At 40.1% G+C, this 26,555-nt stretch overlaps 1 protein-coding gene across 7 annotated transcripts in view; it reads left to right on the forward strand.

Moving 5' to 3' along the window:
- Eya1 (EYA transcriptional coactivator and phosphatase 1) overlaps nucleotides 1-26,555 on the forward strand; it is a 144,911-nt gene that overhangs the window by 73,792 nt on the left and 44,564 nt on the right. For all 7 annotated transcript variants that reach the window (XM_050142145.1, XM_050142141.1, XM_050142140.1 and 4 more), the window contains 2 exons: nucleotides 7,040-7,179; nucleotides 9,227-9,310. In XM_050142145.1, the coding sequence (XP_049998102.1) occupies nucleotides 7,040-7,179; nucleotides 9,227-9,310 (224 nt within the window). The remainder of the gene's footprint in view (nucleotides 1-7,039; nucleotides 7,180-9,226; nucleotides 9,311-26,555) is intronic.

Raw genomic sequence — 26,555 nt, forward strand, 5'->3', positions numbered from 1 at the left:
TCTTACGGAAGACAGCTGGAATCTCTTCTCGATGGGGATTGTAGTCTCGGGTCCTATCCTCTTTCTTCTCTGGGTCCCAGTGACCTTTAGGTAAATAGGTCTCTACCATCACATGGTTCTACCGTATGGGCTACCACAGGTATAAAACAACAAGACCAGAGCTTGTGGGTGGAAACACATTATGAGTCAAATTAACCTTTTCCTTTACCAAGTTGATTGCATTAGGTATTTTGTCCTAGTGCCATGGAAATACCTGGTAGTGTCCATGCCCAACAGTGGCCCGTATTTGGCTGTCCCAGGGGATAATTTTATGACTATTGAGAAAATTTTCTGGATAATTTTTGTCATTGGTAGGTTTTGCTGGCCCATCCCTGAAATCAGATGCAATGCTATTACTGTAATTTAATTGAACTCTCTCCACAGAACAATGTTAAATTTAAGCAGAAACATGTCCAAAAACCTAATATGATTCTTCTGTCCAGTTTCATCTTCATCTCTGTGGGAAGAACCTACCGATCTATGATGTGTTTTCCTGTAAATTAGAGTTCACAGCTCCTGCCTTCTTTCTTTTGGTCTTCCTCATGAACTTGGTTACCATCTGTTTGGATGATGTTTTTGCATATAGTTAAGTTGATTTTGAGAGTCTTGAAGTTTTAAGATTATCTCTGTGTCAATTGTTTTCTAGAACCTACTTCATTTTCAATGATACGATAAATTTCAAGGCCCCAGACTCAAGCGTGGTTTAGGAAAGTGGTATATTATGTTCTTGTAAACTAAGCCCCATGTTAGCTACAACACAATCACCAATAACCATGCCCTGTGTTCCCTGATTTCAGAAAGTCTTCCTAAGGATTTTACATAAAATTCTTCACTTCATCCCGTGTCTCCCTTAGCAAACAGATTTAGGGTCTGGCAGAGATCACAGGACTGTGGACACACAATGACAGCCCAGTGTCATTGTCCTTCTCAAGATCTTCCTTAATCCGTCATCGTGTTCTGATTAACGAGTAGTCTTTTACCTCACTCAGACCAGAAATGAGCGAGAATGAGGGGCTTCCATTTTCCATGAATACAGAAGCCTTCAGAAACCCACAGTTCCACTTCTACAGCAACAACTGGCATATCCAGTCCCCAGGGTATCAAGTTAGAGCAGAGATCCCCTGCTTTTGTAGAACAAATGTGAACACTTATCCCTAAATCTCCAGGGAGCCAGCCAGGCCTTCCTGCTGGGCAGCAAGATACCATATAAGAAGAGACCTCCGTGAAGGAAGCTGTACTTTACGGAAATCTCAGACCTGGAAGAATGTCCTCAAATATGAAAAGGAGTGTTATGTTGTGTTAATCAATAAAAGGATTTTTGTGAATTGGGTTTGTACAGTTCATGGAAGAAAAGAATTTTTAAACAAATATTTACAAATGCTTCCAAGATATGCAAATTAAAAATGTTTTTTAATTGGGCATGATGCCCAAATAGTAATGCCTTCTTTAAAATAAGGAAGCCTGTGTGCATGAATAGGATTATGATAAAACTAACTTGATTTAAATTTATATAAGCCTTTTGAAAATGATTTGGCACTGTGTATAAGCAACAGATGGCAAGTTGAGGAAGGCATGAGGTATTTGGCCAGAATGTAGCAGGAAATAAACTGGAAGGCTGCACACTCCCCAGGAGACTCTTTTATTTGTATGCTGACTACACTCTTGCAGGGCAGACCAAGAGCCTACTGTTAGGAAAGTTTGGCCACTGTGCATCCAAAGATAAGAGAACTTTAAAACTCAACAATCCAGGCTGTGTCCTCAGTTTGGTAAGGCAAGGAGACTAAGATCTGGAAAAACTGGAAATCACATCCCTAAAATTCAAGTAGAAATTACTGGCCAGACTGGACTCTTCTAAGTTCTAGGCCTCCTGTTTTTCTTTCTAATGTTGAAGAATTAATGGAAAGTTTCAGCAGTCTTGGCAAATGTAGAATTCTAATGGTCCTATATGAATTTTTGATATTAAATCATTACATAGGTGAGCATGAGCTTTCAAATAAGCTCTTAAAATAGATGAGCCCCTTCCTTCATGTGATTTAACTACCTGGTAGAAACAGTGGGGTAACCTGCATAGTCGTAGTAAAGAAAGGGCTGAACTTGAGACGCACCCATTCATATATATATATATATATATATATGTGTGTATATATATATATACATATACATATATATAAAAATATAATGTAATATATATTTAATATAATTTTATATTTTAACAAGGACTTGATATATCAAGCTACACTGGAAGTCCTCGTTAAAATCAGTGGGTCCCAAATCAAAAAAAAAAAGAAAAACAGAGACAGGAATGTGGAGGAGAGATCTGTCGATCTGTCGGGAGTGGGGGATTACTTGGGTAGGAGAGAAGTAAGAAAAGAGAAGGAGTGGAAATAAACATAGCATACTACATATATATGGAACTGCTAAAGACAATTTTAATCAATAAATTTAAGATGAGTTGGTGAACACTGTAGAAGACAGGCGAGATAAGACTGCAGAGCTCAGAATGGAGTATGACGCTACCAGGAACTGTAGGATTCTTGCCTCCTGTTTCATTTTCTACCATCTCAAGTGTATATTATTACCACATTTGCTCAATATCTCTTACTCTAAGTTTGCTTTCCTGTGGGCTACAGTTTTTATCTTCTTGGCTCTTAGCTGGTCTGAAGCTTCTTGAGCACCGTCCTCCTCACAAGCTCCTCCCTTTCTGGTCCCCTCATTTCTCTTTTCACCACCCAGCCACCGGTCTTCACCCATCTTTTCTACATGTGCCGCATTTCTTTACATCCCTTTCTTTAAGTTGGCATCAATTTTTCAGCCTAAATGCTGTCTACACTTCTCTCCTGAACTCTAGTAGCCTTACTGGACATTATATGGATGCCTGCAGCCTCTCTAAACTTGTTATTTCCAGTGAGAATCTTGAGGGTTTCCCTCTTTGCTGCCATCCCTTCTTCCTCAATCGAATCTCATCCTCAGTATTCTCGTTTACACAGCTGGCAAATCGCAAGCATGAGCGTCATCCTTAACTTTTTCGGCATCCACTGAGTTACTGATTGTGCCTTCTGATGGCGACTCAGATCGGCCACTGCCCTCATGGCACCACCTGTGTCCAGACCACACTCCTCCCTCTTGTGAGCTACTGAATTACCTGTTCTTTCATTGTTTCCCACTCTTGGGTATAACTTGTCTTCAGCATCCTGCCATCCAAGAGCAAAAGCTTCCTCTTGTTGGCGGAATTCTTCCCTTGTTACCCAGCTTTTTTGTTAAGCCCTCTGTAGACCCAGATCATATTGGGTTTGCTTGTTTTATTTATTTTTCTGTTCTTAACCCTGCAATGCTGCTTCTTGGAACACATTTCCGTTCTTTCCTTACTGATGCCTCTGTTCTGATCAGAGTTAAGTAGCTGTCCTTCATAGTCTTCGGAATTCTACCTTTCTTGAACCATAACCTTTCCTTTTGATTTTATCCCCTTGTGTGTGTTTAAGAGTCAATGAATTTTCAGCCCTTAAAAGCAGAGTATTGGTCAGTGCAACTGTGCATTGCGGTTCCTTACCGCTGCAGCTAGGCCTGCGGACACCAAGTGGAATCAGTGTTTCTTAAAGGAAGTGAGCATTCTTCGGAATATTTTCACACCCACATCTCAGTGTGGGTAAAATCCAAACAATTGGAGAGGGTTTAGAGAAACATGAGCAGTGGGTGGATTAGAAGATTAAATTAGCTGAGTTGTTTTGCACAAGTCGGAGGAAGAAGACGTTAGAATCAGTAAAGCTGGTTTACAGTTAGAAGCATTTAATTTCACCCCAGAGAACACAAAGGAAGAGAATTTTATAAAAACTAGCTTGCATCAGTTTTAATGTCATCCTCCCTCCTAATAAAGAAAGGTTTCTATGTTGTGAAAATATCTATTTTAATATTTGAGGATGTCATATTGTTAGTCTTTTAAAATCAGTTTTTTCCCTAACAGGAAACAACTTTACATAATTCTTTCTTGTTTTACTCAATGAGCTCAATAAACTATATTTAACTAGAGTTTATTTCTAAAAATGATGGTACTAGTTTTTGAATTTTAATCTGTATTTTAAAGACAAATAGATACTGAAAAGATAAAGTAGTGGATAGTAACAAAATCTATGGGGATAAAACACGTTAGATATTTTGTAGACAAAATAAAAGAATCTAGAAATTCATACAGGAGTCACCATTTGACATGATACTGCTCTAGATGGCTTTAACTCTTCTCAGATACACTCTTTCCAAAGCTGGGGAGATCCCCCAGCCTGTGGTAGATTTTACAGTGAAGGACTTAGATTGCAGAGTGCATCTGAGACCAACTCTCCAAAATGAATGCACCATGTTGAAGCCATGGCAGAGAGGGCCAAGTGTCGGATTTTAGGTGAGGGCCACCCAGACTCCACACATTGTGTAATGGTTCCTAAAATGCAAGGGTAAGACATTTTTTTTTCAAAAGTACAATTTTAAACCAGTTTGACCACTGAAAATGTCTTCATTTGAAGCCCATTATTCTCTCTAAAATACAGAAAAGAAATGTTTGCTTAGAATGCCTCAAAAAGAGGGTACAGATGCCTTCCCAGTCTGCCCTTATAATAAAAGAATGAATGTTAAGGTTGACTTAGAGGATAATTGACTACATATTAACTATAGGTGTATGTCTGTATACATTTATACATGTGATTGTTCTTCCTCCCTCCTCTTTGTCCCTGTCCGCACAGTGAGTAGTCCCTTTGTGCTTTCATGTCACGTGCTTTTGTCTGAGTTTTCCATATGACAAAAGCGTGCAACAATTTCTTGTTCAAAGTCTAGATTAGTTCTCATGACTTGATAATCTCCGGATTCATTAATTTTCCTGAAAAATGACATAATTTTCTTCTTTATGTTTGAGTCTAACATTTCTTTGAAATGAGTTAGCTCAAAAAAAAATGAACCCTAGCAACTAAACAGGTGGGTTTGTTGAGTGGGGTTGCCATGGGCTTTCTGATGAAAACAAGTAAGTAACTCGCTTGGATTTTATCATGGTGATTTCTGGGTGTGAGAGTCCCATGGCCAGTTCATCTAAGGATATTTACCATTTTGCTTGTGTTGGAAGAGAACATTCAAGTCCTTCCCCTGAGGTCTGGGAGTCTGTTGAGTTGTTAAGGTTTAACAAGAAGGGCAGAGCAGGTGGAAGAGAGTGGGAATGGAAAGGCCTGTGAGGGTCTGCTGCCGTGGACCCTCCACACAGCTGCAGAGCAGCAGCTGTCAGCTTAGAAGCAATGGTGATACCCATGTTTGATCTCACAGGACCTGAAGGCTATAGAGTTAGGACTGAGAATATAATAGAGTAGGGATGAAGGATGAGGTAGAGGTAGGATGGAGGATGAGGTGGAGATAGGATGGAGAAGGAGGTGGAGATAGGGCAGAGGATGAGGTGGAGATAGGACAGAGGATGAGGTAGAGATAGGATGAAGGATGAGGTGGAGATAGGACAGAGGATGAGGTGCAGATGATGGAGGATGAGGTGGGGATAGGATGGAGGATGAGGTAGAGATAGGACAGAGAATGAGGTAGAGATAGGATGGAGGATGAGGTAGAGATAGGACAGAGAATGAGGCAGAGATAGGATGGAGGATGAGGTAGAAATAGGATGGAGGATAAGGTGGAGATAGGATGGAGGATGAGGTGGAGGAGATAGGATGGAAGATGAGGTAGAGTTAGGATGGAGGATGAGGTAGAGATAGAACAGAGGATGTGGTGGAGATAGGGCAGAGGATGAGGTAGGGATAGGATGGAGGATGAGGTGGAAATAGGATGGAGGATGAGGTGGAGATGATGGAGGGATGAGGTGGAGGAGATAGGATGGAGGATGAGGTAGAGTTACAATGAAGGATGTGTTAGTAAAGGCTGCCAGGCTTCAATTGCCCTTCATAGTTTCTGTCTGGTAATGTCTGAGCAGCAAGATCACAGCAAAGAAGACTTGTTCGTATTAAATAGAAATCTACATCCTTATCTAGTAAAGGAATGTGGCTGAGAGCCGTGTGGGTCGAGCCATCCAGGGCCAACTGAAACTTGGGCAGAGTAGGGATTATCTGATGAGACTAGGGAACAGAATAAGAGGTGAGAGTGAATGGCTTTTTTCATTCTGGACACAGGATAAAAAGCCTCCTCAGAGTCCAGAACTGTTCAACTCTTCCTTCCAGCCTTTTTGGAGTTATTCTTTATTTTGTGGTTTCTATGTAATTTTTCCAGTGGTTTCTTTGAGTTTGCCAGATGAGCAATTGTAATGGTATGCCTGGTGTTAGATGTTTGCTTCAAAGAGATTGAGACACAAGAAGAACCCAGGTGGGTGAGAGACCAAGGTGGGCTTTGTCTAAAAGTCTGCCCCCTTATCAAGTCACACTCTTACTCTCACATAAAATGAAGAAGAACACGGTAATTTTCAATTCTTGGGAAAAAAAATCTATCCTGTGACTCAGATTTCCCTGCCCTGGGGCTGGTTGTTTTTTCATCTCTCTCCATGAACCAGAATCCTGTTTGTAGCTGGGGGAGCCATTGCTGAAACAAATGTCAGGCTCCCCGGGTGGCCAGGGACCATTTATGGAATTAGAGAGAAGTGGTACAGAACATTGAGAAGGAGCAGTGGAGACCATTGGGAAGGGAGAGTGGAGACCAGGGGGAAGGAGCAGTGAAGACCATTGGGGAAGGAGAAGTAGAGACCCCTGGGGAAGGAACACCAGCTCATTACAGGGACCCAGGAAAATAGAGGCAATGCAATACGGCCTGCTGTCTCACACCCTTAGTTAAAGATAAGTGGTTCTTGACCATACTGTACTTTCAAAACAAGTCCTGGGTTCTCATATCCCCTGAACTATTTACTAAGGCAAGTAGAATGTAATGTAGGACTTTAGCTAAACAGAATGTGCTTTACTCTTTAAGCTTCCTGTGAATTAAAACAGGGCTGTTTTTGGTACAGTGGAGGTGGGACTTGAACGTCCTCTTTCTGTTCTTACAGAGTACAGTACAATCCACAGCCCTTCAACACCCATTAAAGATTCAGATTCTGATCGACTGCGTCGAGGGTCAGATGGGAAGTCACGTGGCCGAGGCAGGAGAAACAATAACCCCTCACCTCCCCCGGATTCTGATCTTGAGGTATGCCATTGCCCATACTCAAATAAGGAGCAAGGGGACACAAAGCTCATTAATGGGTCAACAGAATCAGCCTGTGACCATCAACAAACAGCCCAACACTTTGGTCATTGCTTGTTGTTCATATTAACACAGTGAAACAATTTTTCTCTCTTTCTTATTACCTGCTTATCATTCCTAGTTTTCCTAGTCTATAAAACAATTTGCTAGTGGCTATTTCTGCTGTTGCTCTGCAATACAAAGGGTGGAATGCAAAACCTCAAACAACCTGCATAAGTGTTATACCATTGAGTGTCTTCCTGGCCTTATGTAATTGTTTATTCCTTTATTTTTTTTCATAGTGTCTATACAATACAACATCTCCTTCTTTCTCAAGAAATAGAGTAGCCAGATGTTGGCACATTATACCAGTATTCCCAGAACATGGGTGGTAGAGGTAGAAGAATCAAAAGTTCAAAGCCATTCTTGGCTCATGGTGAATCTGAGGCCGGCCCAGGCTACGTGGCACTCTGTCTCACAGAGAATAAAACACAAGCCTAAACAAACTTTGCAGTTTTGCTTGCACAAAACTGTACCGTACAACTGTGTGTAACTCCCATTTCAATTGAGTGCCATCCTAAAAAAAAAAAAACTGTACCGTACAACTGTGTGTAACTCCCATTTCAATTGAGTGCCATCCTAAAAAAAAAAAAAAAAAACTTAGGAAGTTCCACTTTGAAGCTAAAGACACATCTGTGTACATTGAGAACGGGAAGTCTGGAATGTTCTAAACTGAAAGGGTAATCAGCTACTGAGACATGTTTTGGTGCAGTTCAAAAGCAAGAGGATTAAGCAGGAACCGACAGGGTGGCAGATTACATTGCCTTGAAGCCATTGCAATTAAGTTTCTAACTTTTCGCCAAAGTAAAAATATGATGGTGGAAAACTTGATTATTTTGGCTGAAAAGATGAACGTTCTCCAGCAGTGTCTATGTACATGAATGTGTGCTGGCGTGAGGAGGAACAGAAGGAGGGAAGCAAGCTGGGGAGATGTGGAATATCTCAAAGAACTGTTTGAAATGAACTCCAAATCCAGTTCAAAATACCCGTCCCCAGTTTCTAAGGGTATGTGTGAGGTGCCTGAAAACACCCGATGAAAATATACAGTCGCCCCTCAGTGTCCATAGGGGACAGACTCAAGGACTCTCTTGCTGATACCCAAGTCCACAGGTGCAAGTCCCCCATACTGCAACAAGCTGTTCACGCATGCCCTGTGCAGTCTCCCTGCTGTTGCTCATAAATTTTGAGAGCGGAAGCCGAGGCCTGACACATGCTAGACCAGCTCTCCAGCTCTCTACCACCGAGCAGTATCTCAAGTTCCCCAGTAGTTTAAACCATGTCTAGACTGCTTAGAATACCAATAAAATGTAAATTCAATATAGACGGCTTTATCTTGGACCATTTACAGAATACCAAGTATAAGCATGTTCGGTTTAGACACGGTTTGCTTTTCCAAGTGTCTCCTTTGCTGGATGCAGAACTCATATGCTGAGAGTCAACCACACAACCTGTCCTTCTGACAACTGCCTAGCCACTGACATAAGGTGAATGAACTAGGTAAAGCTTCAACTGATGTGTGAAATGTTTAATATTTAACTTGATTAGAGTAAACCATAAGAGTTCATTTTAATAATTCTTCTCATCTTCTGAGAATCTTTTAAATGGCTTTTGATTTCGGAGCCTTCCCTCAAAACTTACAAGCAGACTAGTTTCAACTCATTGCTCATCTCCTGGGAACTGAGTGGAGCTATTACTACAGGATAGAAAAGGCATGCGTTCTATCTCCCTATATGTTTATACTGACTTTATGAAAACGCTTGTCCTCTTGTGTCTCATTTGAGATGAGACCTAAAAAGCTGGGTGATACCCTTAAGAAGAACTGTGTTTGAAAAAAGCTTAAGTTCTGATTTTTCTTTGTTATGTTATTTAAAACTGACAATGCCATGTCAAAATGAACTGACAGCCATTTCCAATCAAAGCGAAGGTGCACTGACTCAATTCTTCCCTTTAGAGAGTGTTCATCTGGGACTTGGATGAGACGATCATTGTTTTCCATTCCTTGCTCACGGGCTCCTACGCCAACCGATACGGGAGGGTAAGTACGGCAAGCGCAAGCTTTGGGTTGCAGTAGTGAAAACGTGTTAACATTTACTTGTTAACATTTTTCCAGTGGACGGTGTTTACATTTAAGATGCAAAAAGTAGCATGATTTATCAGTGTGGCCAAATACACACAAAAGACAAAACGCATAAGTTGGGGGGCGGAGGGGGGAAAGAACGATTCTTTTTAAGTCATAAAAAGAAGACATACTTCATTCAGTTCATGCATATTTCAAATTTTTCCAGGGAGAAAAGTGATGGGATGATATTGAGAATATGTAAGAGGATAAGAACTTTTGGTTGTGCTTTTTCTGCTGCCCTGTCCTTTATTCTTAAAACATTGAGTGGGGCAAGTGTCGCTTGCTGTTGTCAGCAATGATTAGCAGGGTTGGTATTTTGCTTTTAAAACGTCTACTACAGATACTTTTATGTGACCTTTTGCTGTTGGGGCTAAATTAATGTAAATAGTATGTGATGGTAAGCTCCTGAATGACAGTAGTACTAATACACATGTATTACAGTTGTTCAATGTACATAAGATGGTATTTCTTTTGGTAAGTTGGTAAAGAATATCACAAGATTACCTCCTATTAGTGAACTGGTTCTTGGGTTTCCTAAAACCTTAGAAATTGTTTGCAGTATGTTGTTTGTTGGTTTTAAAAGACTTTACCCATGCAAAACCATGTTATTTGAACTGGACATGGGTATTTTCTAAAGTTATCCTGTGTATACTTTTCTTAATTTTAATGGCTAAAGAAATAGAGTCTTCAGTCCTTGAAACTAAGAATAGTTTGGATTCCAAGAAAATAAATTCAAAAATTAATGAAACAAGAGGATTATCAACATCAAAACTGACACTGTAAAAGGAATTAAGGTTTCATTATAAATATAACCACATATTCATTTTTCAGCAGATACCTATATCAATAAATATACATTTAATACCTGATATTGATTTAAGTCTGGAGGCAAAATTGTTCTTTAAGCTTCATAGTCCAAGTTCCCTAACTGTTAACTATAGATATAATCACTAAAAGTCTTGGAGTGCTCGGGCATACACATGTGCACACACATTCTTCTAAGATCTGGACATCCCATCATTTGAGTTCATAATCAGTGATAGCTGTGAAGTACCAGATATCCTATCTTATTGTTAAAAAACTTCTCTGTGAGAAGACATCTAAAATTATATCGAAGAATCCATCAGTTCAAAAAATTTTTAAAGCCTCTACTAGGCAGTGAACACACAGGAAGGATTCAGTAAATTCTAGTCGGGTTATTGTTGGTGGTGTTTATTTTTGTATTCGTGTTATGATTATATCAGTCTCTAGTTTAAAAAAGTCTAGTACATAAAAGCTGATTATAACCTCCAAGTAGTTAGTAGGGCCTTGACAATCATCTTAACTGAACCACAGCATGCTCTGATACTTTACTCCTAATGAAGAAAGCCGGTGGTTTCTGGAACCCTCGGAGAAGGGCTAGGATAAGCATCTGTTTCCATGGGCAGCATTTGGAAGCCACACAGAAAAGCATGAGACATTAGAAGTTGCCACCAAGGGCCACACTGATGCCATAGTAACTGACCACTATTCTCAGAGCCACCAACTGTGCCAACTTAGAAAAAGGCAGCTGGCAGATAAAGCCAATGTTCCGGGAGAATGGGGCAGAGCTGGGCTACCAGTTTTAACATAAACATTGCAAAGCTTACGACCAGAAGTACCTCAGACCCTTATCTGATTTCCTCCCAAACATTTACCCGACATCTTCTTTGTGCTGGCCAACCAGCCTGTTGTCCTTGCCTGGAGACAGAGATATTGCTAAGGTTCTTGAGAAGCAGCCAGAGCTGTGCAAGAGAACTTATTTCATAGTACCCGTATTAGGGAGCATCAGAATTGGGTAGAAGTTGTTCTCAAATTAGATAATCAATCCTTGAAAAATATGAGGTTTGTTCAGAATTCTTCTAAACAACGAGAATAACCAAGCAGCCTGGAATGGCTTTCACCTCTTTTGTTCCCCCAGAGTCTGAAGGTAGCTTAGTGGCAATAGGCCTCTTTTCGGAGTGCAGATTTACTTATGTTCTTGACCATTGTCAGGGAAGTATGTGACTCCGCCTTCCTTTACATGCATAGAAAGAAATGAATGCCTGACAATGTGGTAGCTGTTCTGTCTCTATGGCAACCAGATACTTGAGAAGTAGCTTAGTCACAGTAGCTTAGGCAACTCAATGAGTGGGTCATTTAGTAAGGGGACACAGGATCTGGTAGATATAGTGCAAAATTAGGGCATGTTAGAGCAATATATAACCCCCTCCAAAGGACTGAGAATATCCCACCTTCTGTGTAATCCTAGCTGTGGGAAGAAGGCATTCTGGGTATTATACGGAAGTGTTGTTTTGTAACAAAGGTGGTGGGGCCAAAAAAAAGAGAAAAGGGTGTTCTATACAACCTAGCTAAGGCCGAGGAGAGAAAGAACATATTAGCAGGAAGTAGAGTCTGTGGTGTTAGCGTCATTAGGGTGTTTCTAGTAATCTCTATTCTAGCTGCTTTTGTTTAATGCATTTCAAAAATCTGTTTCCAAACTATATCCAAATTCCTGAATTCCACTAAAGAAAAATGAGATCTTTTCCCCCCATAGAATGTTCTCCTTAAAACAGACAATGTAATCCAATTTTCAGTATTGAATTATAAACCCCAAACTTAACAGTATTCTACTTACTATTATGTCAATGATGACTCAAGCAGGGTCTTTGCTCATGAGAAATTTCTGGAAGTGTCTTTACCCAAGTGCCTGATCCCTTCCATGCTTCCTTTTCCTTGTTGCTTAGTAGCCCTCTATCCTGGAATTTTGACTCGTGTGGATATAAAGAGTATTACAACTCATTCATTGCTTTATGAAAAACAAAACAAAGCAAAACAAAACAAAGCATAAACACTTAAAACAGGAGAAGATGACAGAAAGCTTAGTGGGTTTAACTCTGAGCCCTGTTCAAACTTTGAACTTTCTGATACTTATTGAGTTCAACAATAACACCATGAAGCTCCCTTCCTAGGCTACAGGCTGTTTGTTTTCGTTGCTTTCCTTGCTTGTGTATTTGTTAGCTTGGTTTCATTGTTGTTTGAAATAGAGTCTTATGTAGCCTAGGTTGACCTGACACTATCTACGAATCCAAGGGGGTACACCTTGAACACCTTGATCTTCTTGCTTCCACCTCCCAAGTGCTTGTTACCAGGGTTATTTTATAGATTAGGAATTGACAGAATTTTGGGATCACACATAGAAATATTGAAAACAGAATATTATATCTGGCTTAAGTTATTTAATAAGTACATATATTTGAGTGTAGATGAGATTTGATTGTCAAAAAAAACAATACAGCAACTACAACAATAGCAGCAAACTCTTTGACTTAACTGTCAGAAACAACAAAATTATTGAATTGTGCCTGGCAAGGATGCCAGCAGTGGTTTCAATCTCACGAACTGACAGTATGTGGCATGTCCTATGGTGTGAGGGAAATTAGAGATTTAAATTCCGGTATCTCTGTCTCTGTCCCAAGCTCTTGACCTGGGGCAGGTTATTTATTACAACTGAGAGTCAAGTGCTCATCTGCAGAGCCAACTGCTTGGCTTGTAGGATTGCTCCAATACTTATATTAAAGCTTGAATTCAAAAGCTTGAGTTCAACTGTGTCTTATTGATGGCAAAAACCAATAGTAAGTAAAGCATGCCACCTGCTGAACTAATAGATGCCCCTGGAGTATTTTTTGTAGAATATGCCCAGGTTCTAAGAGACTCTTGGATATCACTGTGGCATTATACTGTCTTAGCCTCTCTAGTGGGTGTGGTCATTTGGTACTTGGAGTGGGAGATGTGAGAACAGTTTTTCTAGTTCTTCTGGATAGTTTAGCTGGCCAGTGATAATAGATGTTTCTTCTTTTGTTTGAGGGGCAATGCTAAACTCCAAAAGGGTCTGTTTACTGACGAGTGTTTTCTCTACTTTGAAAATAGAGTAGAAGAGCCATGACCATGTCAGAATTACTGTGCTCTGCTCTGATACTGCCAGGGATGGTATAGAAACAACCATGGCCATACTCCAAGAAAGCCAGGCCTGTTCATTCAGAATCTGAGTGCCACACAATTACTGTGTCTCACAGGTTTTCAACATCTAGACCAGAGCCTGACAGACCCTACTCTGTAGGTCAAATATATTCTACTTTGAAAGCTCTTTAAGCCAAGAGGCTTACTTTATTTTCGTAAAGTATTATTTTTAAAATCAAAAACTTTAAAATGTGTCAGAGATGACATCATCCAAAAATATTTATTTTCTGCCCCTAAAGAGAAAGGTGGCCCCCACTTTATCCTCTGCTCTGAACTTTGGACTGATTGCTCTTCATTCTGCCTTTGGGGTACGGGGATAATGGCAGCACTATGGCTGACTGTGCAATCAGGCCATGTGAGCACCAGCTATATGAATTTGGGGTCCCAGGGAAGGTCAGGCCAGCAAATTCATTAGAGAAGATGCAATGTCATTTAACAAATAGGCTTACTATGTAATGGCACAAACACAATTCAATCTTTGTCTCTGAAACATGGTCTTATGTTGCCCAGGCTAGCCTCATACTCACTGTGTGGTTGAAGATGACCTTAAACCTCTGAACCATCTGCCTCCTTCTTCTGAGTTGTGAGATCAGGTTTTGGGAAATGATGGAGACCCAACCCATGGCCTCCAGTATGCTTATCAAGAATCCTAGAAACTGTGCCCCATCCCAGCTCCATGATATATCTTAGTTAGCACACTGTTAAGCGTATATTCCAGGCTTTAAGTGTTGCGATGCAGAGTTCAGTGTATAGAGATTTCTGGGATTGTTGTCATTGTTCAGCATTCAGTCAACAGGGTAAAGAGGAGCTGTATGAATGATGCACTGTAGACAGGGCTAGAGTAGCCTCAGCTCTGCTGTGACAGCTCTCACTGTACACAGAAGGAAAGAGACCATACGCTTAGTGACTAGGTAGCATCACAGCAGTAATTCTTAACTCTGACCAGTGAGTGAACCTAAAAATCATTTCCTCATCCCATGGGGACTCTAGTCACTAGCAGAGAGCACCAACTCTCTATCTGGGGATCTGGAAGGAGATGAATATCTCATAGGAAGATGTTCTGCTTTTATTTTTCATTTTTATGTTGATGGGAAATTGGGTTAAAATAAGAAGATATCATCTGGCTCCATATACAACCTCTCGATGCTGTGTGATTACATAGAATATAAAAACCTCAACATACACCAATGAGAAACATCATTTCCTTGAACATCAAAGACATGCCCAGCTGAATGAGCCTCCTCTTCCTTTGTCTTCAGCCTAGTCCTGAAGCCACTCTCTTTCCCTTTATCTACCAGCAATTTCCTCTGAACTCAGAACTGTAGGCAAAACTAATGTAGACAGGAACTCATGAATTGGCTGACGCCATCAGTATATATAGCCTTGCTTTTACTGTTAAACACTGTGGAATGAAGGTGACTAGTGAGCAGAAGTCCTACAACTTCCCCACCATTGTCCACTTCTGCCAGCACCAGCCACCTCCCTTTCCCTGCAGGTTTTTAAAAAAAAACTCCTTGAATCACAGTCACTCTGCCCTCTTAACCATCCCATCTGAAATATGAAAGCAATCCTGGAGATCGCTGGAGAGCAATACAAAGCTTCCAGAAATGTACTGATGGGCACTTCATGTCTGAGCTCTGTTATTTCTTTTTTAGGGGTCCAGTGGATGGGATGGATGGACATGTATATTATATTAGAACAGCAAAAATATATAGAGAAAAGAAAGTATATTTATAAATCATGGATGATCAGCCCTGGAGAAAGGGAAGAGCAGAAAATGTGTCCATATGATCAAGAAACTGGTGCAACTTCACCCAGCTTCTTTCATATTTCTTATCCAGTTGCTCTCTTCATTTATCAATGAAGAAATTTGTCAGGGAAAAATATTCTATCTAGGGAAGTACATTTATTACCAGGCAATACTAGCAATATAACAGTTTTTAAATTGGCCCGTTGCCACCAAAGATGAGCTGTGGCTATAATCTAGTAGCAGGATCTTACACTATGAGCAGAGATACCATGGGCAATATTGCACACTCTACTGATACGATGGAAATGTACAACTGAGATTAATGCAATAGGGAAAAAAATCATGGCACACTGCTTAGGGTAGGGAGGAATGAAGATCTAAACAGTGGCTGTAACACTAGAAAGGAGAAATAGGTAGGTGAGTGTTCACAAATGAGATCTTGATGGGTCCTTTGATTGGATTTAGTGGTGAGTCTTGCCCTTGGCATCTCATGGGCCCGAGGATGGAGGCCAATTGGCTAGGTTCACACCAGTGTTCTTCTTTTCCCTTCCTCTTTATACCACATCTTGGCAATTTTCCCATGTTTGGGATTCAATGGGTTTTCTCCACAAATGAAATTCATCTTTGCCAAGGTGAAGGTCTTTCTCTTAATTCTCTAGTATGGTATTATTTCCATGATGCTGGAAGGGCACATTTTAAGTAAGGAGAAAATGAACACAGGCTGGGGCCAGGTAAAATCAGGAAAATGACCTGATTAGCAACATCATGGGGTTAGATCTTCTGTGTTCAACACAATCAAGCAATATTTCAACCATGATTTGATTTTCAAAAGTGTACAACCTCTCATGGATTATTTCCTAATGGACAACAGAACTCCGTTCAACACTCCCAGCGTAGCCTTTCACCCCAGCTTCCCGATGAGAGGGTCTTCCCACTCCAGACAAAGCCATCACTCCCTGGGTGCCACTCAGGAAGAAAGAGAGACTTCAGTGGGGGGACTTGAGTCTTAGAAATAGCACATCCTACTTGAATAACATTTTTATAGTGTTTTGTAAGCAAAATAGCATTTCACAACATTCCTCTCTCTTCTCAGATAAGTGAGCAATTTGCAAAGCTTATCCCCAATCTCTGCCCTGTGAACAACTAGCATGGAGCCTTAAAAATAAACTACTTCGGGACAGAAAGTGCCCATTCCTGTTCTTCAGCCTCCTTTTCATCCAAAACAAAAGCTCCTGAATAGGGGGAATTTTTAAATGACAGCCAGGCCCTGTTTGTGGATGTAATATAAGCATTCTAAATAAGGGATTGTTTAAGGGGCTTAAACACATTTTTTTCTTTCATTTGATTGATATTCCCCAAAGATCTGAGCTTGATTTGAACATACCTAGCAAGATTTTTCACATTGAGCAACAAATCCTCATAAACCCGCTTGCATTGTTTGCCTCATGCCTCACTGGGCCCATCAGTAATTGCTGCCTGTGCAGCTTTGCTGCCCACGTAAAACCAGTACAGATAGCATTTAATAACCTTAGACTCACTTGCATGAATTCAAGATATGAGTACTTATCCAGAGGACCCGCGTGGAGTCTTTGCAGGAGTTGAACTGTCTTATAGAAGTTCTTTTTAACCTACGATGAATAAATAGCAAATTAAAAAGTGTGATATGCTTAATTTTGTGGTCCAAAGAAACACATCAGTTGTCAGGAATTGGCATAGATGTGATCTGAAGGAATAGTGGGATATTCATATAGGAATAAGTTATACAGTAGGCATCATTCATGCATTTAAAACATACTTGTACATTTAAAATGTAAACGTGATAATAAAGTGAAAAACAAAACTCAGGTTTTTTTGTTTTGATTCTGTATAATTTACTTATCATTTATTGGGTAAGTTATTCTGGTTTTTAACTAAACATGGCTTGTAAGTCAGAGGTTCATCAAAACTTAAACAACTTTTCAGGCTACCCAAATAATGAAAACATCCATGTTTTGGTGCTATCTAAAGATAATCAATTCCTTATAATAAATATAATAAAGATCTTTATAATAAAACTGAAATGACTTTTGGATGAATCTACTGAGATATTTGGCTTTGCTTACTAAATCAATCCTAAAAATCTTGGAGTGTACCTTTTAAAATGCAGTTCCATATAAAGATTGTTTGCCAGAGAAATATCTAAATTTAAGCTTTGTAAACAAAGGAGAAAGGATATTTTGCTTCTAGCCACAGAAACATTCAGGATCCCACTTGTAAAAGCCAAAAAGCAAAACAGAGTTTCCTTCAAGTTTCTGTCTTTGGTTGAGTCTCGAGGGGCACCAAGCACTGAGCCAAGAGTTGATTTTTTTTTTTTTTGAGAAAATGAATAATAACAATTTTCTGAAGCAGCCTCAGTTCTCTGGGGGTTTGTGTTTACCTCTGAAAATGGAGTGTCATGTCGCCTGAAGCTGGCTGGTGAGGGGCATTACATTCTTGCCTTGGCTGTTTGTGACCGCTGTGTTCAGAGTGCAGCTTTCCTGTCTCCAAGAGCAGAAAGGACATGGTTTTGTGGGTTATTTACTGTACTGTGCCTGATGAGTGTGCTTCCCCTGTACTGGGCAGGTAGACAGCTCCAGCAGTGAGCACACCAACTAATCAAAGACTAGTGGAAAAGAGAGCCAGGAAGGGAGTGAGCCCTCCAGAGGCGCTCTGATTGCCCTACAGTGTGTTGCGATGTGTGGTGTGAACTGTGATCTGGTAGGATGGTCCAGTTGGCTCTGGGTAGAACTCAAGGTCTCGGAGATGAAGCTACTCAATTGGTAGAAGTAGGTTTCCTCTTGCAAGGCTATCTATCAGTAAGACAAAGCATGTGGCTGCTCTGTGGTTTCTCTAAAAAGCCCTGACATCCGCTTTCTGATCATGTCACCAAGCTGTGCTCCATCTAGAGTGGCCAAGCACCCTCTGTGACATCATGGCTCAGCTGTTCAGTCTCAGAGAACTCCTGCCGGCTCTTTGCCTTGGTGTGTGAAAGATGATCGTATAGCCATGACATAAAACAGTGTAACTTGCTGATGAAGTCAAGATAATGGGGGACGAAGACATAGCATCTTTAAAGAGTGCTTATTGACATGATAGTTAAGTTCAAATACTATGTGCAAACACTGGAATTTCAGTAAAGACATAACTGCAGCCACGTTCAATAAAAATGGGCAAAAATATAAGGCTAGAAGCAGGGACTCAGACTTAGTCATTGGAGTCAAGCAAGTCCTAAGTAACCACGAACCTAACTCTACCCCAGAACTCCTGGAGAATTTGAGGTTTCATTACTGTGTGTTATTCTTAAAAAACGATGAGAGAGAGGCTACAAACGGTCCCCGGGCGGGCTGGCGGAGCCCGCCATGGGAAAGCGGCTACAGGAGGGCACGCTTCCTCGGCCCATGGTGGCGGCAGGTAACAGACACGTAAACACAGGAAATAGCCATAAGTATTTATTAAGGAAGGGGGAGAAAGAAAGACAGAGAAAAGAGATAAAAGGAGAGAGGAGAGATAAAAGAAGAGAGAGACAGAGAAAACGCGTGCGCACGCTAAGGAAGCAGAAAGAGAGAGAGGGGTCCCAAGATGGCGATGGGCAGGTCAGAGGTTATGGGAGTGGGCGTGGCTAGGGCAGGGACCAAAAGAATAACACTGTGTGCTATTCATTGCTAATCTCCTATTAGGACTACCTAAACTTTAAGACTCCAGAGAAAGAATTTGTCTGGCTAGAAATAGTGGCTATACCCAGTATTTAGCCCTGTATCATAGAGTAGCTTGAGTATAGTTAGTAATCATTAAAACATCCATGAGGTATATCAGAAAATTGTACTGCATAGATGTGGCTTGCTCAAGGGCATAGACAGAATCTTCAGGGCTATAGTCAACTCTGGTACCCAGCACACACACCTCCCCATGCCACCATTTCAAACAAACCTAATCTGAGGTACTGGCCTGTGCATTTAGGGGCACATAGGAGCTTCTTATAGAGGTTGCTGAGGGATGAGGAAAGCTTTAACAGTCTGTCAGTGGTATGAGATGAAAGCGGTGTCACCCCGCATAACTAAGAGGGAAGCTGTACGGAATCCGCAGGACTAAAATGGCGAGAGGCATGCATCCTGTGTCCCTGTGTTAGCCGAGAAAAGCTCTTCCTAGAAGCTGCAAATGTTTGCCTAGTGAGAAATCCCTAGTGCTGGAGGGCAAATGATGGCTCTGCTATTGGGATATTAGGGAAGCACTCAGAATCTTCGGGATCTTTGCAAAATAAAGCAAAAACAAACAAACAAACCCCTAAATGCCAGAGGCCCTAGCCTCTCTAGTGTAACTGTGATTCCTAAGACACTAAGATTTATCCTCTCCATCATATCAGCATCACAAACAAGTGAGATGAAGGAGCTGGGGCTTGAGTTCAGACCTAGGCATTCCTCTGTTTTCACGGAAGCACACTGTAGGGAGAAACAAGCCAAGATGTCACAGGCAGAGCAGACTTAGCTACTGGGCTGTGCTAAGCCTCTCCCTTCTGGGTACAGGTTACTCACCTCCGAGCATGCTGTTTATCATGTGAGTTTTTTTTTGTTTTTGTTTTTGTTTTTTTTTTTTTAGTTTTTGGAGACAGGGTTTCTCTATGGCTTTGGAGCCTGTCCTGGAACTAGCTCTGTAGACCAGGCTGGTCTCGAACTCACAGAGATCCGCCTGTCTCTGCCTCCCGAGTGCTGGGATTAAAGGCGTGTGCCACCATCGCCCTTGTAAAATGTTTTAGGTGCAATTGCACATTTTAGAAAGTCTTTACAAACCAAAGGAAAAATCAGCAGTGTCCCACATTCTGGATGTTGCAGTTCTTAGAATTTATGGCATTTTTTTAGACATCGTGGGTATTAACCTATTACCACGTATAGTATAATATAATATATAGTAATATATATTATATAATAATTTCTCTCATTTCATGAATTGCCTTTTCAATTCAGTTGACTGTGCTCTTGGATGCATATAAGGTTTTAATTTTAAGGATGTCGAGTCTATCTGTTTTCTTCAGTTGCTTGTTTGATGTCACATCAAGAAATCATTGCCATATTCAGTCAGCAACTCTAAGGCTTTCTTCTGAATGACTTAGAATTTAGCTCTTACATTTAGGTCTTTGATTTATTTTGAGTTAGAATCTGTGTATGTGTTAAGGTAAAGACCCAACTATGTTTTATTGCACGTGGCTATCCAAGCATAGAAAAGACTAATGGATGGACTTAACACCCCTGCCACAAATAAGTTCACTATATATGCAGGTATTTATTTCTGGTCTTTTCTATTCTGCTAGTGTTAAATTCTACTTATTTAGAAAATACATTGCTTTCTTTACTGTGGCTTTTCAGTAAATTTTAAAATTTAAAAGTATAAGGTTGCTAACTACCCTTAGTTTGTAGAATCTTTGTTCAATGTTTTTTATTCATTTATTTCTGCAGTTTATTCTATTTCTCTTGTTTTTCGATCTGGGTGTTCTTATTAAATCCTTTTTTAAAATTTTTCTTTTTAAAATCATGATTTCTTCTGTTGAAACAACCTGATCAGCCATCTTCTAGGCTTATGATTTCTTGACTCCATCTCTGTGGGATATGTTCCTCACCCCATGCATTTCTACACACTGCTAACTAGAATTAGAAGCTTAGTCAGATTTGACTTATTGTATTTTTCCTATCCTCTTTCCCCTTCCCTCCCTCCTCCCTTCTTTCATTTTGTTCCTTTATTCTTTCTTTAGGATTTCAGTCCCATTGGTTTAGGTTTATCGCTCTCAGAAAAAAAAAATGCACATTTCTGGTTGTTGTGTTGAGGTCAATTTTTGGCTTGGACAATCTCTCTCAATAGTCCATTATGAGATGCTCTTACTTAGTTTTTCTAGTAACTCGTTTTTTTTGTTTGTTTGTTTGTTTGTTTGTTTGTTTTTTCGAGACAGGGTTTCTCTGTAGCTTTGAAGCCTGTCCTAGAACTAGCTCTTGTAGACCAGGCTGGCTTCAAACTCACAGAGATCCGCCTGCTTCTGCCTCCCGAGTGCTGGGGGGCATGAGAAACCACTACTTGGCTTTTAATAACTTCTAATAACCCCATTTAATAACTGACCACTCTCATGGACTCATAGGTGCCATATGACTTTATGTCTTTCCAATGATAATAATTAACAGCAATATTTTTAAGCAGCAATTGTGCCTAATCTTTAAGTATGCTTGAAACCTGGTATCTCCTCAGGAAGTTCTAATCCATGATCTATAGTAGTGAGCCTGACTACAGTCATTTCTCTGGAGGTAGTTTCTTTACAAGTCTCAACATGAGACCAAGTGCCCAGCAAAGACTTAAGTGCATTTATATGCTAATCCTGATCAGGAAGAGACTGTTCACACTAGGGGAGATCATTAAGGTTTCTGGGAGAGTTGGGGAATGGGATAACTTTATCTGTGCTCAGTTGGCTGCAGCAACTAGAATTGCTACTTGTGGGGTGGATATATATGCTTTATGTTTATGGATAATTGCCCAAAGATGTTAAACTCTTACCGTTTGATGAAGTGGCCCAATCCAAATCACATGTGCTTTCTATTGAGTTATCAGGACAGTAGATTCTTGATACAAATGTCCTGAACTGACTCTAGAAGATTCCATTTTTTACTCTTGTTATTTTTTGTGCATATGTTGGTATTATGTTGGTATTCTTAAAGAGACTCTACAAACCTATATTTTGATCCTACCACCAATAGGACTACTAGAATCATGAATTACTAATAATCTACAAAGAAAGAATTGTTTAGAAACTGTTCAAAAATTTTTAAGGGCTCTACATTGGAAGTCCCTCAGTAATTATTGTTGTAGTCATATGCCACTACCAGCCATTTGTTAATAAGCCTAGGGAGAAGTGAAGTCAACTAAAAGTTATATAAAACTACTACAAAGGAACCATGCTACTTGGCTATGCAAGCAAACATTTTGGTGTTGTATCTTCTAAAATTGATTTTTCTAAATCAACGTATGCTGTTAGATATTCCTGTGATATTTTCAGGCAAATGTGTTGTGGTTGCCTTCCCACTACATCCTCCCCATTACCCCTGCTCCTTTCATAGCACCCCCAAATACTTTTCCCCTTTTGCTTCCCATGAGTCCTTTTGCCCACCGCCACTCTCTATTACCTAATGTTACTGCTTCTTAATCTCCTTCGAGAACTGTTTTTAGACTTTTATCAACATGTATTTATATACTTCTTGCTTTTTTTTTAAATGAATTCTTCTAGATTCATCGACAAAACTTCTCCTCCAAAGTTCTTAGATCTTCAGAGTATTAAACACCATTGCCAAAAATCCTGGAATTACGGCAACTTTATGCTGATAAAAAAAAGAAAAAAAACTGGCATGCCCTCAAGTTTAGCCGGCATATTTCAGAAGAACCCATGGAAGTTCCGCCTAAGAGTAGTTATGCTAAATGTTCTCGACTTAGCTTCCACCAAAACCAGTGTTCTGTTGACTAGGCTCTTAAAAACATCATAGTCTCAGAAAAATTGAAAAGTTGTGTAGAAAATTTGTAGAAAGAGCCTTGTTATAATAACTATAATAAAATTGAACTCATGATTACGTTAACATTAGCACTGGTGGGTGACCATGTTTCTCAGCTTTCTAACACAGTAACAAGCCTTGTGGTTTTGGAAGCAGTTACCCAAGAATGATTAGCATGGTTGTTTTGGATAGGGCAATGCATCATGGTAGGAAAATTTGATAAAGCTAAGGCAGTCTTTATATGGTTGAGAAACTAAAGAAAGGGTCCCACTATCTACTTTGAATACATGACCCACATGACTTGAGAACCTCCCAGAGAGGCTATCCTCATAAAGGTTCTACTGTCTCTCTTCCAGCATACTATTGCTATGGATCAAGATGTTATCATATGACCACAAAGAGCTCTCAAGATCCAAACTATAAAAATTATTCCATATGTCTTGTGAAATTCTGAGGATGACTTTCCTAGGACATCTATTACTTCTAAAAAAAAAAAAAAAAAAAAAAAAACCCGGACTTCACATCCTGATTGAATGTAAAATATTGATGTATCTCTTGTAGCCAGGGCCTAGAGTCCAGGGTTGGACAACCACACAGTTGTGGCTATTAATATTAGCCATAGAAATAACAGTGGTAGTAGGGGTGGCCTTAGTTGCTTACACTTTGGCAGACAGTGGTCTAGAACTTCACCTGTGTTTTTAAAATTAATTGGCAAATAAAATGGTTCTACTCCCATATTACTTACCGCAGAGCCTAGTGGGGAAAAACAAAGAGGGATGTTGAATCAAGCCTGGAGAAACATGCTCAGCATAACCATGAACATACAGGTTGGTCAGCAAACAAAATATAATAATGTGGGAGAACTCTGGGACAGATCCTTGATGGCAGGCAGATCCTTTGTCTCTGTCATATGGTCAAAATTTTTGATCCTATAGTCAAGATCTCAAATCTGTTATGGTTGGGGCCAAGAGGGTCTTTGGGTCTCACAGTGTCCTAAATTGACTGATATTTGAGTTATATTTACAGGAAAGATTAATTATATCCATTATAGCAAATATATATAGCCAAATTATAGTAGGTGTTAATCCTCTATCTAGTTATCTTTTGAAGACAGTGTTTTGTGACAGAAGCCACAAACAGAGCACAATTGAAGAAGAAAATAAAAATGAGACATGTATTGATCTTTTGTTTTGAATATAATGTTTGGCTATTTGGTAAAAGAAGTGGGAGAAGAGTGACTTAGGAGATAGACCCCAACGATAGATGCAGCTGAAAAGATCCATGGCAAGAGGGAAACCACAAAGCAAAGAAGTAGAAAAGCGTAAGAAAGATGGAAAGACAAGGATGAAGTGTCAGGATGCTGTGTTTGACTTGTTGTAGGGATGGAGAGGCTGTTTATCAAATACTACAATTTGAGGATGGTAGGGATGCTACTCTTGAGTAAAAAAGATGCATCAGGTTTGGGAGAATATGATGAACTTGCCTTGACTTATGTTGAGTTTCAGATGCTTTATGGTCATCCCAGGGGAAGTGAACAATAGCTAATAGATTTTTGACACTATAGTCAACATCTCAAATCTAATATGGTTGGAGCCAAGAGGGTTTTTGAGTCTCACAGTGTCCTAAATTGACTGTAGAATAGATGAGATCAGAGTCCCTGGGATAAGTACCAAATGATAGATGATCAGATTCTAAGAGGATGCCCAGAAAGATTGATGGTGTCCTTAACATCAGAAGAAGAGAAATGTCAAGAGAGTAGCCAGTGGGGGTGAGTGCCCATGATGGTCAAATGGGGCCATGGAAACTTTTTATAGTTAATTTTTCTTAGAATGAGATATTACTTTGAAAAGAGGGAAGAGCTCTAACTTTCTCACAAGTGGTGTGAAGGAAAGCGATGCTTTAGACACACTGAGAAGAGAGTAGACAGCAGCAGCGAATGCCCCAGATGGCCACGTGGAGAGATGGAAATATTTGGTAAGAAGTTTTCCTTAAAATGAGATATTACTAAATTTTTCATAACTGCAACACTGGAATCTGTTATTGCAAGAATAGACATATTTCAAGAAACATGAAATTAAGCCAAAGGCATGGTGATTTCCATGTCTCACTTTTGGTCCAAGAATGTGGAGGGTTTGTTTGTTTTGTTTCTCCTTCTGAATTTTCCAAAATAAGTCATGGAGCCAAGACTAACTTATTAAATGTCTCGCATTTTATTTACATCAGGCATGTTTGAAAATATAATGGTATTAAAATAATATTTAGTGTGATAGGAAAATAAAATGTGTTATAATTCTGACTACTCGAATTGTGTAGGCAAACCCATGCAACTTGTCTGCCCACCCTTTTGCTAATCTCCGTTGAGCAAAGCTGCTAGTGTACGGTGTCTCTGTACTTCACAGGGCAGCTTCCGTGCATAAATCTAGCACTTATAGATGTCAGGGAGGAGGGACCTCCTAGGTCTCTATTTTTCAAACTGTTCAGTGAGCATGGAAAACATCAGAGGATGCTCCAGGAAGCAAGAGATGTATTTTGCCAAACCTGTATTTAATTTGTTTTGTATTTTTGCATAACAGTTGTGGAGGTCTAAAATGTGTGTATGGGGGGGGTGTGATTCTACTTAAAACATGTCCACGAATACTGCTCTCCACAGACCTCCTTCCTAGTCTAAGCTTCTCCCCTCTTTGCTCACTGCCAAAGTGTGTTTTCGCTGTAGGAAATGTTTCTGAAACAGCATCATTAAATGGCAGGTAGAAAAACTATAAAAGAACGATAATGACGGCCAACAAACTGTTTCTGTAATTTATGAAGACAAGTTAAAGCACACTATATATTAACAAACAATAGAGTGATTCTTTTGATGCCCATGTAAATAAGCAAACATATCAAGAAGAAATAGGGCTTTTTAACAGCAGCAGTATTGTGGTACATGTATTTCACGGTTGGCAATTAAATAGATGTGGTAAGTCTCTACCCTTGCCACATGAAAAGACTCGCTGGCAGGGTTCGACGACAAGTCAGGGTGTTTTCATTGGCGTGAAGCCTCTAGAGCAATGGTTCTCAACCTGTGGGTCGTGACCCCTTAGGGTTAAATGACCCTTTCACGGCGGTTGTATATCAGAACTCCTGCATGCCAGATATTTACATTACGATTCATCACAGAAGCAAAATTACAGTTATGAAGCAGCAACAGAATAATTTTATGCTTGGGAGTCATCATAGCATGAGGAACTATATTAAAGGATCTCGGCATTAGGAAGATTGAGAACCACCGCTCTAGGGCCCCTGTACACCTTAATCTGGTGTTCTGTTTTAGAAACAGCCATTTGAATGGCCCTTGTTGATCAGTCTTGTTCTGGATGTTTGAGCGTTACCTTCTTCCAGAACATTTACTGACAGAATCCTTCTGAACAATTTCTTCTGAAACTAAGAGGAAATCGGTTAGTTGTTTGTTTGTTTTACTTATTTATAAACTGCTTCTAATTCTTGTACAATATGAGAACTTTCGTTGCTATTACGAGGTATTAAACAGGCCAAGGTAAGGAAGGTCACCAGCCCGGTTGACCTGATATAAAGTGTATGGGAGTTGGTTTCATTTCTCCAACTCTTGACTGTACAGTCTCTGACTCTCTTCCACTGTCAGTCCAATAGCTGAACAGTGGAGAGACTAAGGATGTTACGCTTCCTATTTGCAGGCCTTCTTCCCTTCTGTAAGTAGGTGGTGTTGGGGTGAAGCTAGTGGCGTGGGTGGATCTGCTCTGCAGCCCCTGCTCAGCTGTTTGGCCTGAAAGGAGGGCAGAATTTGCTTCCTACCCCTCTGATTTCCTGGTGTGATGTTGCAAAGAGGGGCTGCTTGTTCATCCTA

The sequence above is a fragment of the Alexandromys fortis genome, unplaced genomic scaffold, assembly GCF_014885135.2.
Source record: "Alexandromys fortis isolate MF-2015 unplaced genomic scaffold, M_Fortis_MF-2015_v1.1 scaffold_41, whole genome shotgun sequence".
NCBI classification, from domain to species: Eukaryota; Metazoa; Chordata; class Mammalia; order Rodentia; family Cricetidae; genus Alexandromys; species Alexandromys fortis.